This window comes from Anas platyrhynchos, chromosome 20, assembly GCF_047663525.1.
Source record: "Anas platyrhynchos isolate ZD024472 breed Pekin duck chromosome 20, IASCAAS_PekinDuck_T2T, whole genome shotgun sequence".
Lineage (NCBI taxonomy): Eukaryota > Metazoa > Chordata > Aves > Anseriformes > Anatidae > Anas > Anas platyrhynchos.
This window is the reverse complement of record NC_092606.1, coordinates 10,310,288-10,330,686: the sequence shown is the minus strand read 5'-3', so window position 1 is coordinate 10,330,686 and position 20,399 is coordinate 10,310,288. Positions and strand designations below refer to the sequence as shown.

Below are 20,399 nucleotides of genomic sequence, written 5' to 3'. Positions count from 1 at the left end.
CTTTGTGTATCAGAATTTTAAATGTTAATAGAAAAAATAGTCCAGGAGATGTATTACAGAATCCAGGTATTATAGCAGTCCTAGTCATTCAAAAAGACTTTCTTTGGGAAAATTATTGGACAGAGCAGCAACCTGGAGCCAGTTTGGGACCAGGCCATATTTTAGATGAGTTTCATGCCATCAGCACTCTGCCTGGATAATTATATCTTGTGAATAATCCATGAGAGAAAATTGCCTCCAAACGTGTTCCCACAGCTGCCTGTCTCCGGTCTCCACTGCTGATTTGGTAGGGGCTGTCACACCAGGGCTCATGGGCACGCTGGAGCCTCTGTCTCAGGCAGGGGAATTGCTCTTGAGGCTGCCATAAAATGCGTGCACCACCGATATGAAACAAGCAAAGAAAACCAAGACACACACACACACATCCCCCAAAAAGGAACAAACTGCCTTTTTCCACTCCCACTCTTATCTTAAAAGGTCACCCTAAAACTAATGTACCTTTGTATATGATAATTTAAGAATTTCCTCTAATCCCACGCATAATTACATGGAGTACTGCACTGGCATCCCTTTCATACACATACTGTCATGAAGTGCATAGTTTTCATAGCATTATATGACAAAAAAATAACTGTAGTCATTTATTTCTGGCCTGTATGTGGTTACACAACGTAATGCAAAGAGACAGTATTTTTCCATTAGCTTTTTGTTGTGGACACTACCCATTTATCTTTCTCATAATCCTTCCCCCAGTGCATGTTAACAACGTTATTTTAGTAAGTTGTTTAATTATTTAACATCACCACGAGGCTACTGGGTCTGGTACAGAAGCTGTTTCCCAGAGCAGGGCACAGAGGCACTGCCCATCCGCCCTGGCTCTTTTTAACTCCTGTGCCCCAATTTCCACGTGCCACAACCCGAAGCAGCAGTGTCTACACTACATCCCCCATATTTAGGGGCTGTCAAGAGGAAATATCTGAACTCTGCATGCAGCACAACCTCAGCCTCCCACCTACACTGAGCTATTCTCTTCCCAAATGGACTTGTCCCATACCTAAAGCCTGAAGGGGTTGGGGCAACATTTCAGAGCTGCCGACCATGCAGGCCTCTCAGTATTGGAACAAGCTAAGATTTATTTTTATAAAGTTTGCCTGGAAAGGAAATGTACTTTTTATTCAAGAAAACACGGTGCCATATTTCATGAATTCACACTTAGTTCATTATACAGGAATAATCACCTCATTCCTTATGATTTGCAAAAACTTAATGCTATAATTGAAGTAAAGTGACTGTTGAATGCAGTTAAACATAAAACCGTATAGATCTACACAGCTCCTATATCCCCCTGTGTTTCTGCACATCGTTACCAAATAACACCTCTTCCCAAAGCACTCCAGCAGAAACCCTCCCTGGCTTGGGCTTGTGTTACAGCCCAACAGGCAGTCTCTCTGAGCTGCCTCCTGTTACCATTCGATATCCAGTCTCTTTAAGCTGGCTTTCTCATTTTATCTTTCCACATTTTGCCCCATTACACCTCACTGACAGAACTGGAATGGTCCCCAGCTCTGTGACGTACCTGATGGGCAATGAGGGGTCCCCAGCGTCCCACCAGTCCTTGGGGGGGCTGATGTACATGCACCACAGCTCCCAGCTGTACCCATGGGCAGAGTTCTCGTAGCGCTGCACCTCAAAGTTGTCCTGCTTGATGTTGTCGATGGAGGGAAGAATGACCCTTCTTCGATTCTCCTGAATTCGCGAGAGTACTGGCTCAGCCCTGGGTGGTAAAAAGAAGCAAAGAACAGGAAGAGACCATTAATTTCTCCCCAGTTTGCACACACTGTTGCTTTTCTACAGCTTGTACACTTAAATGAGGATGAGGAAATGTGTCTTGTCACTGTTCAGTAAAAAGGGAATTTCGTGGACCCCTCTCTGCTGTCATTCACAAGTGGCATCCTGCCTTCAAAGAGATACAGCAAAACCCACCCAGTGGGGGTCGGTGACCAACACGAGGCCCCTCGCAGCGCCAGCAAGCAGTCCTGGACTGCAGTGCACTACCCCTGTCCTACTGATCCACTCGCCTCTGCCTCTATCAGCACAGAAATTGTGCTCGGAGACAATGCATTTACACCGCCAGGATTAAAAAGTGATTCCTGAAAGGCTTGCCAAGCTTTGTCAGCCACAAGGGAGATGCAGCGAGAGGTTTCAGCACTTGCGTTTGATGGGATTTCCTGCCTGGACGCATCCCTTGCGTGGGGCTGCAATCGGAGCACACAGATGCAGCCCTGCATGTTTGGGGAGTTTTAGCACTCTCCTACACAACTGACTACTTCTATGAAAATTCATGGACAAGCTGAGGCTATCAGCGCAAGGAAAAAATGATTTTCACAAACTAAGGCGTTAAGCTGTTGAAATGAATTAAACCTCTAAAACTACAACTTATCTCTTCCTGCAGAGCCAGTACACCATGTTTTCTCTGGTATGCTGGTTTAAAAAAGCATTATTAAAGAGTAATTCCATATTCAAAACTTTTTAAATTTCAAAATTTCTTTATTTTTTAAACGGAGCTTTCCTGATACCACTACTAAAGTAGCAAAGAAATCAGCCAAACCATTACCTAAGACTTGCAGTATGGACTGATGCAACAGCCAGGAAAGGCTCTGAAAAAGTGGTCGCTTTCCGCAGAAGAAATATGGACCATCAAAAGAGACAGGTGAGGAGAAGGCTCAAGAAAAAGGCTCTATAGCTACAAAATTCATCTTGGGGACATGCAAATGTGCCCAGAGCAGGGGTATGCTCAGCCTCACCTCGGCAGCCCAAGAACCAGTGACAGAGCAGGTCTGGTCTGCCAACACAAGGAACAACTTCCACTCTTGGTGCCTCCAGCAATAGCAGCAGGTACAAAATATCAGAGAGCCATGCCCGTGCTGCAGAAATGCTCCCTCTCTATCCCTAGAAAAGCTGTTTCAAGGGCTCAGTAAATTGTAGCAATTCCTCTGTATAGCAATAAAATTGGGTGTGAAGACTTAGTGACCTTGAAAGGAATGTTTAGCTGTGAATACAGATATCAACATAAGAAACAACTCCTAAATACACTCTTCACATGTGCTGTTGTTAAGAAAAATCCAGTAACTTTACAGAATTCTTTGTTGATGTTAAAGCCTTTTTCTAGTGGACATTGCTCTCTGTTCAAATTAGACATAAGTTAGTAACTTCTACCTCCAGTTCTCTAAATTTGGACCATTTATTTTTTACACTTTGTTAGAGAGAAAAAACACTCTCAGTTTCCTCTCATGATTTAGATTCACAGAAGCTTAAACCACTTGAACTCAAATGTTTTGAATCTCTCCAAAAAAAGTCCATATGAAATACCTTTCGCTGCTTCTGTGCCTCTGCACTTATTCTTTGCTGCAGAAGAAACAAATCAATCTAAAACATCAGCCTTCCCCAGTGGGATCCAGCTGCAAAGGGCAAGAATGCGGGAAATGCTTTCTCTTTCAATCCCTTGCTGTCTGCTTTTTTTTTTTTTTTAAACTTAAAGTACTTTGGGCTAAGAGAACAGGAAATCTACCTGAATCTACCTGAAAAACAAACTAGAGCGGATGGAGAGGGGGGGTGGGTGTCCATCAAAGCGGGGAATAGAAAATGATTAGAGAAAACAAGAGCAAGGAAAGATACTCCTTCTGTCATCTCAACGTATCTCACCAGTGGCCATTTGGTACAGAAAGCCAAGATTAATAAGCCACGGGTTTTCACACACATCCTTACAAAAGGACGGACCACCCAACATGGCAGCGGACACCCCGTGCACACACACTAACAGGGACCCCGAGGTCGAGCACCTACCAGCCAGCCGTGAACTCCACGTGGGCATCAAAAAATCCAGTGACCTGGCCCGTGGCAGCCTTCCAGCCCTCGATGCGCGCGCGGATAAGGCCCTCCCTCTTCTGGTTGCGCACCACCTTCACCAGCCCTGGGTATCGTTTGTTGACATATTCCTCCAGCGGCGCCTTCAGTTCCTCTAGAGGAGAAGTACCAGAGAGCCCATTGTAAAGACACAACAGTTTTCACCTGAAACCAGCCGGCTGTACTGACGGATACCAGCGTGACTTACTGGAACCAGGCACCACCCTGGAAGGGACATAATTATTGGTAACTACGATTCAGTCAACGCCGCCTTGCAAGAGACCACTTTCACAGGCCTGACTTTGGACTGACCATGATAGGATTAGAGAGGTTTCGGCTTTATACCAAAGAGCCTCATAACCATGTATCTTATGGTCATTGGGAACTGCAGATCATGTAATTATGCTGTCCTGTACACGGGCTATGGCTGAGAACAACATGGATCTCTCTGTCTGCAGTTATGACCAGCACCAAACTTCTCTGTACTTACAAGTTGTCAGTGGAGCACAAACAACATTCTGGGTTTTTGAAGGTGAAAGCATATGAAGGGTTGCAATAAGTGGAAAATACCAGTGTATTTTCTCAACGATTTGGAAAAGCCTCCAAAATTTCAACTGCCCCATTTGAGAATCTTTGAGAGTCTCAGACTAAGATTTAGTTTCAGTTCGTAAGACTGGAAACCATCCCATGTGCGGGCACAACGCGTTAACCTGTCACGTGCACCCTTCCACCTTTTGAAACACTCTGCCCAACACTTAAAACAAACAAATAAATTCCAATTTCCAACAAATGTGCCCCACTACACACGTACTGCAGTGAGAAGAGCCACCAGCCTCCCGTTACAGAAGCCACATTCTGTGCCTGGCTTTTCTAGTGCTCTGCCTTGGTCCTTTTACTTCCTGGTCAGTTCATACCCCTCACACATACTACCTTTTCCAGGGAGGAAAAAAAAAAAAAAAAAAAAAAAAGAAAAGATCACCAGATCACCACTAACATAATCCACAGGTTACAGCAACAAAGTAGTTCCTACATGAAGAAAACAGCAGTGGAGAGCAGAAAAGTAAACATTAAGTCCCATCTGTTGGGCTTAGCTCGAGATCGCATCAAAGGATACGGGATCCTCTCTTCCCTTTCCCTCCACGCCTTCTGCCAAGTACATAAAATGTGCTTTCTTCAAACCGCCTTTTTGGGATCATTCCCCTCACATACCAATTTCCCCAAAGTCTCATTTCTCTTTTATGCTGAAATGGGAATAAAAAGAATAAAGCAAATGAGCCCCTTCCTCAACTCAGTGCATCTGCATCACATACATACATAACTCAGCAACTTCCATTTCATGCTGAGCTACTCAGAGAAAAACCAATGTTTTATGGAGACAACAACTCTTCTGAATGGTTTTAAGGAGACAGGGACATTGGCATATGAAACCCCACAAGCCCAGTACCAGCCTTTCACCTGTTTTGTCATTAATACTGCAGACCACAGCATTATAATAGGTCGAACAATTAAAACACATTTTAAAAAATTGGAGTTCTAAGTTTACCCTGTTGATGGGAAACAGGAAAAAACATTCATGAGCAGCTTGAAGGAGAGTGTAGCTCTAGTGAGCCAGGAAGAACTGTAACTTTACCTCCTGAATGTGGTGACAGGTGGAGCCTGGGAGGTTCCTACCCCATGGTGCTGTGTGATGGGCAGACACCCCCAGGGGAACCACAGCTGCATCCTCCTCCTGCATGAAGGGGTGCTGGGTGCCAACAGGTACGGAGCACACAGGCCAGTTCAGCACAGCTGTGCACGTGTCAAACATCACAAGGCTGGACCTCCTGTGACCAGGAAGGGATGCTGAAGATCTTTGGGACTGAGCATCATTTTAACCTTGCACCTCCATCAGCAGAGGCCAGAGTTGCCCTCCCCTGCCCACAACAAGTATCCCTAAGGGACTGCTTCCCAAGTGGAGAATTGCTTGGAGACAAAAGCTTTAACCAGACATGGGAAATGTGGCATCTCTTTGTGCTATAGGCCTCCTGCACAACCTGGCACAGATTTCTGGGCTAGTTCCCCTGCTTCCCTCCCAGTCTGCCTCAGCACTTGCCTTGCCTTCTTGGACAAGAGTTAGCTTTTCTCACATGGTTGTGTAAGCCCTTACGACAGGATGGCTGCACACATGTGTTGGCCTCAGGCAGCCTCTCACACTTGTGAGCAGCTCTGCAGGAAGAGGGCACGTTGCACAGCAGGCAATGAGCATGTGGCACATCTGCCTTGATATGAGGAGGTACCTCCCCGGCATCCAGCCAGCAGGGTGGGCTTTGGATGTTGTTTCTCAGCACGTGCAGAAGTTCAGGTGTGAAAAAAAAAAACGGTATCAGGGACCACAAGTGAAATCCCACTCTCTGGGAATGCTCTGCAAAATTCCCATTTGAGTATGAAGTCATCCCTGCAGGACTGACATGGCCGTGCTAAAAAGCATCAACAGCAACACTGCTGAAAATTAGCATGTCCACAAGATACTGCACCAATGACAATTTTAGCATGACATCCAGCTCAGAAACACCACTGCTTCATTCCTCCTAATCAAAAGAGTGTCTAAGCAGCCCACGAACCCATGAGATATCTGTATGGGTGGATCTACAGGGGCTACATCTGTCAATGTGATCCCAGCTGAGCACTGCCATGGAAGTTGAATACCCCTTTCTTTTATATTAAATGAAAATTTATATTTTCTTTTTTCATGGCATCCCATGCATCCTTCATAGATGCCTACCTGGGCCATCCTTCACAGCACACCCACATCATTCCTGAATCTCAGTTGTTACAGATGCAATCAATACTTGCACATGGAGGCATTTGTGAACATTTGGTCTTTGCCATTGCACAAGCCACTTACGGGAAAGATTTGCAGAAAGAAACCATACTGAAAATGCCAGGAGGTTCAATTTCAATCCTCCCTTTTGTTCTCCATCTGTCTGTATTGATCTTCACTGAAGGGCAAGTCCAAGAAAGTAGAATCCAATAGACCTGTTGCTCTATTAAAAAAGCTCAGCTGTCAGCCATAATGACTTATGTTACGTATTGCAAAGCATTTTGTCACCTACATGAGCTTTCTGGGAAATAGGCCTGCCAGAGAAATTGAACCACCTGATGCCACTAGAAGTGACTATGCCATGGACATTAGCCCTGAAACAACTGAAGGAACATCCACTGCTCCATGTTCCATGCTGCTAATCCTGTCCCCGGTAAAGCCCCCGGAACCAACGGTGGGAACTACCCAGTGGCACAGAAAGAAAGGAGCAAAGACCAAGGCCTAGGGAGTGGACCGTGTGTCCTCTATGCCCCTAAGGAAAACACAGGAGTGTTTGCAAGGCTGAGCGAGGTGGGAAAAGTCCACAGAGCCTAAGGCTGTTATCAGAAACTGCAGGCTGGGGGACACCCGGGTCAGGGCTGGGAATGCTCCAGCGCCGTGGGAACACCAGCACTCCCTTCTGCCCCGCGCTCTCGCTTGCCTGAAACACTGAAGCTATTGTGGGCTGGAATCCTACAGCAACCTACAAAAGAAACTCCTTCAATGGTCAATAAATGAAGGTGCAAATTTTGGCAGTGAGACTCACATCCAGGTGAGTCTCTGAAGCTTTCAATGTTTGCATGTAAATATTCAACATGAAACTGTGAAAAGGGAGTAGGTGTGTGAACCAATTCTTGTATGGAGATAGAGGCCAAGCTGGTCCCACAAAGTGCCTTCAGATCTTAACTTTCTGGCTGACTAAAGCCAAAGAAATAGGGACAAACCAACAAGGCTTGCTGCTCCCCTCCCACTTCAGCAGGGACTGAAAGCCCGAGTCCTGACTGTCAGTGGGATGGCACCAGGTCAGCTGCAATTAAACAACCCATCTTCAGGTTTGAGCAACTAGAATAATTAGGCCAATATCTAGGAAAAGCTAAGACTCAGCTTCTTGCAAGTCTGTTAAAAACTGACCTCAACACACATGCACACACGCTGCAAGCGAGCCAGCTCCTGGGAGAGCGCACACAAACCACGGCTGTTGGTGTTGAAACCAGCTGCAAAACCAGACAGTGATACATCAAGTCACCAATAATACTTCACATGGAGGCAAATTACAACCGCTAGCATGTGTACCTGGGTGTAGTCAGCTACTCTAAGCAGACTTTTATTCAAAGGTTTTCTTTTATACCAGAAGGTTTGCTTTTCAAAGAGATATTATCCCAGATTAAAAACATTAGAAGGCAGACAGCAAAAAAAAAACAGGTGTTGATTAAGCAACAGACTCAGACAAAGTGTGCAACTGTGAGATAACGCAGCATCTCAGGGGCATGCTGCTGCATCCCTCCAACAACCTACGAAACATGTTATCACTCAGAAACACAACCTGTGCACTCACTTTGTAATTACACCCCTACAACAAACACAAACAAAAGCAACCTCCAAAAAAAGTCTTTACAAAGTATAACGTGCAGCTCTAGGGGGAAAAGGACTCAAACTACAACTCCCCAATCTTCTTCCTTGTAGAAGGGATTTTCTTCCAGTTACAATACATTCTTATCTTTTATCTATTTACAGCTCAGATAGGAAGAATCAGAACATCCACGTTTATTAACTTTTAATCTCTCACTGCATACTTTTATGTTATGCAGTGTTGTTGTACAAATCACATTACAACAAAGCTGAGGGCAAAAAGCTTCTACAGAGCCTTCAGGAGCAGTTTGTTCCAGTCTGAAACTGGAAAACACCAAGAGGCTTTGCTCCCATCTCTGTAAGCATTCAGTGGGCTGCCTGAAGGACAGACGCCAGACCGAGGTGCGCAGAGTACACACATCTCACCTCCATCCCTGCAACTAATTTTAAAACTTGAAGCTAACTTGAAAATCCCAGGGGTCTTTTAATACTTGGGTTGGGAAAACGTGTTACTCTTACATTACCTATACATATTCCCAACCTCTATTTCCTCTTTATGTTTGCGAGAAGTATTCCCGGGCAAAAACTGCACCAGAACCCTGCATCCCCCCAGCTTGCAGCCCGCAGCCACAGGTTTTCGTAAGTCTTCAGTGACTTGCCCAGAGGTTGCTCCTAGGAGCCCACCTGGTTTTAATATTCCTACTGCTTTTGAGACCCCGCTCTCTGAAGGTCAGTCTCCTGCCTGGTGTACAAAACAGAGCCCAAAGGCTTTGTGACAAGCCGTACACCCACAGAAGCCACCCCTCAAACAGACACAGCTGCTCACCAAAAGGCTCCAGTAACTCCTCACCTCGTTCTATGGAAGCCACCCGCATGCAATCCCACCCCTGCTGCTTGGCACTAGCACTTGCTTCTCCAGGAGCCATCGCTAAATCTTACAGCTTATGAGAATCTATTTTCCTGTAATTATTTTCCTATTGAAGATAAATCCATGTATTACAATGACTTTGTTTGCAATATCCGAAGTATGAACTGCAAGATGTTGCTATTGCTGCTCACAATTATTTCCTACCATTAGTGTGAACTATGTGACAACGTTATTGCCATTAATAATTTTTTGCTGTCATTGAAACTCCTTGAAGATGCAGACAACGAACGCATAGGTCCAAGAGATATGTATTTGTTTGCATCATTTCTTTTACAGGAGAAAACTAGACTATTATACGCTTGGGATGAGCTCTCCATAAACATCTGCCAAGTTACCTCATTATCCTCCTCAAATCCCTCCTTAAAAATCTCATTTGTCATGATGCCTACAAAGACAACAGCATAGTGCTGACATTATTAACTAACCCTACTGGCTAACAGCATCGCCTGCTTCCCTCAAACTGTTCTCTACTCCCATTCTCCTTTTATACTTCCCCAGGAAGGTCTGTAAGGACAGAGCCACCTTGGTGCTCACATTCTGTCCAACCCTGCTCTTTCACAAGGGACTCTGTATGCTCACACTCCTGATGCGGTCAATGCACCCTCTTGGTGGGATGCACAGAGCATGCAACCACCATGTACAAGGAGGTTGGCTTTTCCTAGCTCCCGCACACATTGTAGGCATTTCTGCTCCCTCAGTGTAGCTCCTCTACCTGCATCTCCCTCCCCAGCCAGGTGGGTGCCACAAGGCACGCTGGCACAACCCAGGCACCTTGGTCAGCCTGGCTAAAACAGGCACAAAGAGGAAATCCCATAGCTGTGAGTGCTCAAGCACGCATCAGGCTTTAACCACCATCGTGGTGCTGTCCTGTCAACACCCTGCCACCACCCAGCCCCACCACCAAACCCCCCCAGCACTGCCACAGCCCTTGCAGCAAGCCGCCAGGGAAAACATTGGCTTGCAATCTCAGTGGTGGATAAAGAGATTTCATTCCACATCCTCAACACCAGCTGCAGTCTCAGCTTACTCAGGGGATGAAGCTTTTTGAAAGCATTCATTTCACTGTCTCATGTCTTTCATGAGTGTCTCCAGAGTCCTTGACTCAATATTAGTGCTGCATACTGAATGGCTGGTGGAGGCTGTTCAGAAACATATTTCTTTGTGCATAGCAGTGGGTACAAAAGCTCAGTAATTATTACCAAGGGGTTCTCTAATAAAGAGAGCTCTTCTCTTCACCCCATTGGCATGGTTCAGTTTTGAGTAGCAGCATCTCATTTTGGTATTTCAAACTGGGCAATACTAAATACTGCAACAACAGGTCACCTGTGTTTCCTCTTCACTATTTGAATTGTTCCAGCTCTGAAATCCCACAGCTTCACTGGTGTGCATCACCCTAGCTTCTGCACTAGAGCTGCTGTGATTTCCATCAGCTGTGGAGCTGGCCTCCTGTTTCTTCTACTAGTAATTATAATTCATCAGCTTTCTATGGTGCTCATTACTGTGGGATTTGAGTGCCTATTTTTGCAGGCTTGAGTAGCTTGCTGTGTACCATCTCATCTCACTGCAGACAGACGAGTAACCTCTCAGACTCCCTGTTCTTCCCTTCTCATCACAGAATCCACAGCCCATGTCTATTATTTTTTTAAATAATACTGGAAGCGTGCAATGTAAATGAAGGTGCCAGTAATCAAAGTGACAACCATTTGCTGATCTTTGTGAGATTTTAACTGCTCAAGTGATACCAACTGCACACTGGAAGAACAGATCTGGGAAGAATTCAAGTCTGAAAATGCTTCCATGTGACATTTAACCTCTGGAAAATTTGTGTTATCAAAAGCCAGAAGGGAAGGCATTTCGACAGTGAGATTGCAAGAAAGTTGAACCAAAACACGAGTATCTAACACAGGAAACCTAACATCTTCCTCCACATTTTTTCATGGCCTGTCTTACATGGGTCTGTATTGGGTTTACGTGGCCAGGTTTTGGTAGCTGGGAGGCTGCAGGGGTGGCTTCTGCAAGAAGAGCCCAGAAACTGCCCCATGTTAGATAAGGGCCAGTTTCATCTGGCTCTAAAGGGACCAGAGATGAGCCAGTGAGCAAGGTCGGTTGTGCCTCTCTGAGAGCAGATTTAAGATAGGGCAAAAGAAAACTGCAGTGCAACAGCAGCTGGGAAGCAAGGAGTAAGAGCCAAACCTGCAGCCCCCAAGGTGAGTGCAGCAGGAGGTGCTCTAGGCACACAGCAGCAGTTCCCCTGTGGCTTGTGGAGAGGCCCCTGGTGGAGCAGGCTGTCCCCCTGCAGCCCATGGGTCCCACATGGAGCAGATCTCCACGCTGCAGCCCATGGAGGAGCCCCCGGTGGAGCAGGGGGATGTGGCCTAGAGGAGGCTGCGGCCCATGGAGAGCCCTTGCAGGAGCAGGCCCCGGGCCGGAGCTGCAGCCCATGGAGAGGAGCCCATGCAGGAGCAGGGGCCTATAATCACCCTATGCTGAGCCTGTTTTGTCTGTGACAGTAACTGGTGAGTGATCTCCATGTTCTTATTCCAACCTGTGAGCCCTGTTTTTCTTCCCCATCATATTTTCTTCCCCTTTCCCTTTGAGGAGGGAGAGTGAGAGCGCAGTTGTGGTGGAGCTCAGCTTCCCAGATGAGTAAAACCATTACAGGGCTTAGTGTGTTCATTCCCTCCTCTTCACTCATCTTTCTCACATCAGAAATATAACATCTCTGCAGCGTCCTCGGTAGAGGAAGCAGCATCTCTGCAGATCCCAGACTTTAAAAAAAATAATTAAATAAAAAAAAGACAGTCTGGGACTTGATTTTACCGATAAGGAAACTGAGGCACACAGAGGGGAAGATGTCTTGTTTAACACCACTGTGAGGAGCCAAAGCAGAAATAAGACATGGTCTCCAGGGTCTTGTCCCTCGGCTCCGTGGTAAGCATTTAGAGGTGTACTGCTGCAACAACCCAGGTGTTGCGAGTGGAAATAAATATACACCTGAAACCAGAACTGGTGGATGCTACTGTGAATACAGGGTTAAGATCACACCCTGCGTTTTTTATAGCCTTCTAGTTTTCAACAATGCTTCCAATTAAAAGTTATTTCATATTTTAACTTCAGTTTGATCCCGTTGCTTTTTTGCTACAAAAGCTGGAGAAACGGGGCAGGGTAGAACCGGTGTGCTAGCTAGCACCCACATCGTATCAGGCCACATGCCTCCCTGCAGCATCACCACTGCCAAAGGAAACAACCCCTCCAGGAGATTTGAAGAAGTTAAACACCCTCCTGAGGGTTTTGGAGATCCAAGATCCCAGCACTACTTACCTTCATCACTGTTGTCATCCACAAGGATAATCTCCTTCAGCAGGTGAGCTGGGGTATGATTAACAGCGCTGTGCACCGACCGCAGGATAACCGACAGTGCTTCGTTCACGAAGATGAAGATAATGGAGATCTGGGGTAGGTCCTTGCCGTATTTCAGCTCTTTGCACCTGCAGCACAAAGGAGAAAAAGAGAAAGACGGGGTTAGCAGAGCACACACTGCAGCACTTAGAGCTAGGCACATGTTTAATACGTGGCAAGGACGAGGGCCAACACTACATTGCTTTGCACAATGTGTGTGTTAGTGCCTGGGCATAACTTCAGCAGTGCTCTCTAGGAAGACAGCAATGACAGAGCATCCTCTGGGCTGGGAGAGCACCAAGGGCAGGGTGCAAAGCCACAGTTCACTTAACTCAGGTTGCATTTGTGTGTCCATACATGTCCATAGGCACATAACAGGCAGCTGCTAGAACAGAGGAAGTCTTTCCTCATTTAAAGAGAAACCTCACCTTCCTGTTCTGTGCTAAGATTAAACAGCTGCTCAGAAGTTAGTTTTGTTCTTAAACCACACTTGTGAATTTTCCTCCCATTTGCCTTGGAATGAAATGAATACAAAATGACCCTTGGTTAAATAGTTTTAGTAATTTTTTAACTCTCTTTATAGATTCTTCTGAATACATTTCAGTCTCTGGAGTATCCCAGCAGAGCACTGCTGTGAATTGGTGTCTTTGTACTTCACAGCCACTATAAGTTAAAAACAAAGATTTGCAATCATTTCTTTGGGTTTCAGGAGTAACTGCTTAACTCGAGCTTCGTTTTGGTGGCTAGGCATCTGCTCAGGCGCATTTCTGCGTATCAGAGCCAGAGAGAGGTGGAAGGTGTTCCCATATCACCTACCAGCCAGCTTCATCCCTGGCAAGCAACAGGTTCACGTTATGTGCGTACACCAGGCATCACAACCGAGGACATACATGGAGCAGAATTGTGGCAGCTCTAAGGAGAAGAGATCTTTCAGGTAACCCAGAGCTCTCTAAGGAGTACATGCAGTTCCCAATGAGATGCAGATGAAGTTTTATGCCACGCTTCACCCTAAATAAAAGCCTAGCCTTAACTAAGCACTTGCAGAAAGCAAACAGGTGATCTTTAACTACTTTGAGCAACTTAAATTCTCCATCTTTCCCTGTAATAAATACATGCAAAGGAAGAACAAGAAAACGAGCCTTGCTGCTCCCTCTCCCCATTCATGCTGGATTAGACATGCAACATTAGCAGAGTTCGTAGAATTACAATGAGCGTTTACCAAGTAAATCCTGCCCTGATAAGCAAAGAAAGAACAAACGCAGGAACGATATCCAGGCGTAGCTTCAAGCTCATTGACTCGCCAACAACAACTCTGTATTTAATTGTACTGGGCGTTTCTTAGGCAACTGCAGGCATTCTTTAGACTCCAAAATGAGATACTAGAGATGAAGATTTTAACAGAAGCATGGTTCTTTATGAATCTTTAGTTAAACAAGTATGCTGGATGAAAACAAGGATGTATTTCCTGATTTAACTGTTGCATACCCTAAAGCAACCCAAGCTCTCTACAAACAAGAACGTACTGAATGCCAAAAAGTATCTTCCAAGAAGCAGATCTCTCTTTAAAATGAATGAACAGTCACAATGGGGCAATTCTGTAATCTTTGCACAAAAGTTGAACTGAACAGACTATGAGATTAAAAATCTGCTTTCTATATATGTTGACACCTGCTAAACTGAAGGAATAGTGGCCATGTGATCAAAAGTATTTCCTTTTAACAACTGCACACCTCTGAAAAGCCTCCCCCCCGTGCACACTTCTGGGGAACAAAGAACTCAGTTTGTGATCAAAGTGGTTTGGAAGAAAATTCACACCGAGCCCTATGAGGTTCGTGTGCTGACGATTTGCATTCACCCTGCACTCCTCTTATCACTGTTCTCCTCACCTGGTTGCTAAGGACAGGCAAGCAAAGATATGGGGAGAAGAGATAAGTCAGGGAAGGAGTGGGGACCTCATCTACCCGCACCGCTCGTGTGCACAGAGCTATCGTTCCCTATCGGCAGGAGGAATGAGGCAAAGGCTTCGCATAAACACTGCGCTCTCTCTCTGGTGGCTTTGGTTGTGACCACAGGAACGGGGAAGGCAGCAATTTGAAAACAAATTAACCTCTGGTTTGTCAGCCTTCCTCACACGGGCCTCTGGTGCAAAAAGCGGCTGGGTTAAGGGAAGCTCTCTGCCCACAGCCACGTGCTATTGGACTGCAGCCCCCAGGCTTCACCACAGAGGTTCATTACTGTCGAGCTGACGTGTCGACAAACACTCGTGCAGGAGAACACCTGGTGCTTCTGTGCTCTCGTGGGGCCAGGGAGGCAGGAGAAGAGCTCAATCGCAAACATAATTAGAAGGGTCAGCAGAGAACTTGTTAAAACAGCAGGAATAATGACTGCAAGAGATGGGAAGCGGTTTAGCTGGTTTGTTTTGTCTTCTAAGCATTTTAAACACAAAAGGGACTGATCCGGACTCTGCGGCGCTCAGTGTTTCAGGTGAAACAGAGAGGAACGGCACAGCCAGGCAGCACCAAGCCTGGGTCCCAGTAGGAGCAATGACGAAGGGCTCAGGGACAAGTTCCCAGGCATGCCCGTGCCTTTCAGCAATGTGCCGGCTACCAGACCACATCTGAGGTATCATCCCTCCTGCCCCCGCTCATCACCCTCTGGTGAGAGGGCATTCAGCTGATCACCAGACAGCACCCTCCAAATTCAGCTCCCAGGCCAAAATACATCTAGACTCAGGATTCAAGACTGGCTAATTATACAAAAGGGAACACACACACACACAGCCAGAGCTCGATTCTGGCACAGCTGCCATCCTTGGCCCAGACCGTGGGCTTGTCTCTTCGGGGACTTGCAACTAATGAGATAAATGTGACACTCGAGAACATCCTCAGGGGGATTTGAGACTAACCAGCAACAGGGAAAAACTCTACAATAAGCCTGTTGTGCTGAGGTTTTTCCAAGCTTATTCAGAACCTGAACTAACACCAAAGGAAATCAATTTTTGCACAGGCTGGGAGACCTTTGCAGCTTCTCGTGTGTTCTAGGAGGACAATCATAGGTTTTATTTCTAACGCTCTGCTCACACCCTGGCCAGTCTGCTTGCAAGCAACTCTGAGTCCAGTAAAACTGCATTTCCAAAGCAACAACTGCATGCATTGTGAAAACTTTTACATTTAAAAAAAATTACAATGGCGAGACGAACACAATATACATTTGCTGGTGTCATGTACTGAAATCCATTGAAATTCATAGACTTAAAGACCAGCACCTCTTCTTAAACTGACATTAGCCCACTTCCAGTTTTCCATCATTACCAAAAGCCTGTTTCAGAAACTTCTGCGCCCCCGGCACCAGGTGCTCAGCAGCAGAGCGCACATCAGCCTACGGACCCAAGGCAGTGCTGCCAGACACAGGCACTGTGCCAGTTTACAAAAGGGCAATACCTGGCCTTTTACATCAAAAAACAGCACAAACTGGAGAAAATTCAAGTAGACTGCAGTTAATCCCTCATACTTCCCTCTTTGGTAAGTAAGAAACACTTGACTGGTAAAGCACACAACACCAGCTACTTGCCAACACCTGTAAACTAATTAGCACAGGTTACACACTGGCATTTTCCCCACTAAATCCTGCTCTGCTCAGTTAAATGTAGTTTGGCACCTGCTTTCAGGATTTATATCAAAATGCCATGAATCAATAGCAAAAAGAAACAGATCCCTTACGGTTTTGTGTTTCATTTAGATCAATGGGATATCAGAGTAAGGAGGCATTTTATGCCCCATTAAATCATGCTTGACTATGTCCCATTAAATCATGCTGACAAAACTCTCAGGAAGTTTTGTCTTACTAACGTATCTCATTGGGGGGTTAAGTTACGGACCTCTCTGAGCTTTCATTGGGAAGTGTTGCTTGTCCTGAAGTACGGAAGAATGGGGTTTAATGAGGTTTTACTCCATCCTTGGTCCAGCGAGAAGGCAGATGGGTGCAGAGAACCTGACACCACCTCACTCTGGACACTTGCACCTTTCTCGGATCCAAGATCTTTATTTTACACAAAAGCCCAACTCTGCAATCAGGAGAACACACAAGGAAGCACATGAAATATAGCATATTTACAGGGGGTATCTTTCACAGTGACTTCTTTATGCAAGAAGCCATTCAGAAACAAATGAAGGATGAGGAGGGGAGATGGGGGGGAGGGAAAATACGTCTGAGTTTATGCCGAACAGCTTGCCATACGTCAGGCTGTATTAATCAAGTCAGCAAATTTTAAAACAAAACAAAAAGAATCACGTTTTGCTACTAGGCCTGTCTGCTGCAGGAGGCTGCCTTTGAATCCTCTGATCATTTGTTTTATGCCCACCACATAGCTGTAAATCTACTCTTCAGTGCAGCAACTGAGATTAGGATGTTTATTGGCTGTCTGGGTGACAGAAAAGGGATATCATGTCATTTACTGCTTCGTGATCCCACGGCAGAAAAATAACCTGGAATCACAGCAAGCACTCCTGGAGCACAGGGAGGCCACAAGATGGCAAGTGACATTTCAAAACGCTTCTCTGCTCTGTGATTTAACGTGATCCACTCGATTAATTAATACACATCAACTGGCTCCTGGAGCACAAAGCTATTTCTATCTTGTACCAACCACCTTGAGTCACGCTGTCCGCTTTCAGGCGACTGACAACCGACCTCAGGCGGTCTCTGCACCTTTGCTGCCCCAGCACAAACTGCCACCAGCACACCTTGCCTGGATCCTAGCACAGAGCAGGCACCCGTCAGTCACAGCAGCCTGATCCTTCAGCTCCAGATTAAGCCACGCTGGCACAGAGCTAGCAGCAGATTTTTGTGCCTATGCTGTGACTCGATACACTGCACATGGTGCATCTCCTATGGATGGCAGGCACCGTCAGGTAGCACCTTTCACCAAAAAAATGGAACAAAAGAAACACGACAATTTAAGACAATAACACATCATATTCTTTCAAAGCCCCTAACCATGGAGAACAGCACTGTCATCTTGTACTCCAGAAAAAACTAGCAGCAGACATTAGCCCACAGAAGAAGTCCAGGAGCAGCTGGACAGCCCTGCAGCTCTCTCTGTTCCCAGGGCATTTTGCTCTCCAGATACCAAAAGTAGAAATATTGCTAGTGCTGAGATCCAGTAACCACTAATCCCAGATGCTGCATCAAAGACTGTATTCATCACTGACTCTAGAAATTATCTGCTACATTCTGCAATATGCCTCACTCAAGTCATCCACTCCTGACAGCACATACATCCATTTTGCACAGAACCTCAAATCATTAAGACCATCATTTTTTCCTAATTTGTCCCTGCTGTACTGTCTCTGAGTCCTTCCTCCCCAATCCATATATAAATATGCCTACCAAAATTTTAAGTGAAGATTAAAAACCGTTAAGCAGAAAGTATAGCTGTTCTCGTTCCTAGTGAGAAAGCAGAACTCCATAAATCTGAAAAGTCTGCTTTGGATGGATGTGCCCTGGGTCCCAAATACGCCCAATGTTTTAAGGGTAATACCTGGATCTAGTCAAAAAGTAGGCTTCAACAGGCTGTCTGAAAATGATCCATCAGTAACCTGAATTTCCTAATGATGTATTTCTAATGAATCATTCCTCATGCCTGTAAAGCACCACAGATCATCCAGCCTGGAGCTGTCTGAAGCCATCTCTCCAACTGCACAATGGGGGTGCAATAAAATGCAGAGGTTTTTGTCAAGATCAAGACACAGATGAGCTGGAGGGAATATCAGGTGGTAAAGAGATATTAGGAAAACCACCACTGAAAGAAAAGTATCTGTTGCTGCAGACACAGAGCCCTGATGATGCTTTTAATCCACAGTTTTAAAGAAAGCAGAGAAAAACCTAACCTCACACCCCCTGTGCCTTAAGACACAAGGGCAAAACACTCACCATCTGCTTTGAGAGACAGTTTTGCGTTGTACAGAACCAGACACAACAGTTTTGCCAGGAGCTGTTTTCCTCCAGGCTGGTGCTACCTCAGCAATACCCCAGGCGCATTTTGGAGCATTCGCAGAGCTTCTTCTTACGGATCTGCCTATTGTCCCTTTGGGCTGCAAATGCCCCAAAGCTGATCTCTGCAACAGCCTCATCAGCACAAACCCTTCTCCAAAGGTCATTTCCTGCTCTCAACTTGGTAGATCTTCGCTGTATGGGATGCAGGTGCATCAGCGAGTGAAGCCAAAGAGAAGGTGTTAAGAAATGCTAACAAAAACCAAAACCTTCACATAAAAGGAAGCAGTCACACATGCCTTGCAGCACAAGACAAACACCACACAGGGGTCCTGGGCAAGACCACAGTGCCCAAGCCAGACAGCAGAAGCCACATCAAAGCCTGCTAAGAGATGACTGCATCTTCCCCCAAGCTGCATTGTTCTTTTTTAAGCACGCAGCTAACCAGTACCTGAAGAGCAGCAAAAATTGAGGGAAAGCCAGAGGCAGTGCAGTGCAGGGGTCCCAGCGCCCCCCACTTGCCTACCCTTGATTTCAAATAAGCTGCAGTTGTGGTTCCTGATCCAACACAAACCTGCAAGCCTGCCCAACAGTCACACGATGCTCAGGAACACACTGGGCATCGTGTCCCAGCGCAGACCATCAGGCAGGCAAGTCTTCAAGGCAAAAGATACGCGGGGCAGAAAGGCAGCAAAGGGAATCCAGCCACCATGGGCCAGGCTCAGGTGCCACCGCTGCAATCTGCAGAGGGAGGGTGCAGCTCCTGAGCCCGTGTCGCAGGCAGGGCAGAGCTCACCCTGCCAGGAACGGCTGGCAGGCACGGGAACCGTTCGGGCAGTCACGCTGCATCCGTTCACCTCGTGCCACGGCACGCATCCTGCCCCACGCCACCACTGCCACCACTGAGACAGCCAGCCGCCTCTATGCACAGAAGCATCTCTGTTCAGTGCCCCAGAAAGCACGGGAGAGTTTTACAGTGTCATACATTCAATAACCAAGACAAGCTAGCAAAACTTTTTATATACTTCGTGTAGCGGGAAAGGCCACTAACAGGCTGAAAATCCCCATGACACGAGTCCCACCCTGTAAGACAGCACCAGCTAACATCAGTTCCTATTGATTTTCAACATCAGTGCAACGTGACTGTTGACATTAAGAGAAAAATAGCACACCCTGCTTGGAGACTTACCTGTGGTGCTGGCTTTAAGTTTCCCATTTCCACCACAGCAGGAACGGTTACTACTTGACAGACGAAGAGGTGATGCAGAAGAATGCATGCAACTGCCCAAAAATGAATTACCAGCAGACCAGGAACTTAAAAGTCTGCTGTATGACCTTTCTATCATGTTAGAGTAAGTTCTTTTCCTATTTTCTCTCTGCTGATGCTCAGCCCTCCCTGGGCTGCCCATTGCTTTGCACCCTCCCCTCAGCCCAAAGGGGGAGCATTCCCCATCCTGCTCTTCCAGCACAGGACAGGACGCCACACACAGCTTCTGTGCTGTCACGCAGGACAGGCAGGCTCTGCTCTGCATGGATGTCAAGTATGAAAAATACACACTGAAGAAAAGGTCAACACAGTAACAGTAGGCTGCTTTCCTGCAACGTTTGAACAATTTAATTGGTCTGACTAATGCCTGGCACAGGAAAGCATTAGGCAGCATCACACAAGGTAGTACTGGAAGCACAAGGAGCTCTGTTCTGCTCTCAACTTAAGGGATGCATTGATGGCCACAAGCCAGTGCTGGACTCGCTGTGGTGGCTGCCACAGGC

The 20,399-nt window shown here is 46.2% G+C and overlaps 1 protein-coding gene across 2 annotated transcripts in view; it reads right to left on the bottom strand.

Annotated features, from left to right (window-relative positions):
* Positions 1-20,399, bottom strand: part of GALNT17 (polypeptide N-acetylgalactosaminyltransferase 17) — a 211,656-nt gene that overhangs the window by 120,428 nt on the left and 70,829 nt on the right. For both annotated transcript variants that reach the window (XM_027445904.3, XM_038165708.2), the window contains exons 3-5: positions 12,561-12,727; positions 3,844-4,018; positions 1,577-1,774 (exon numbers count right to left, since the gene is read on the bottom strand). In XM_027445904.3, coding sequence (XP_027301705.1) covers positions 1,577-1,774; positions 3,844-4,018; positions 12,561-12,727 — 540 coding nt within the window. The remainder of the gene's footprint in view (positions 1-1,576; positions 1,775-3,843; positions 4,019-12,560; positions 12,728-20,399) is intronic.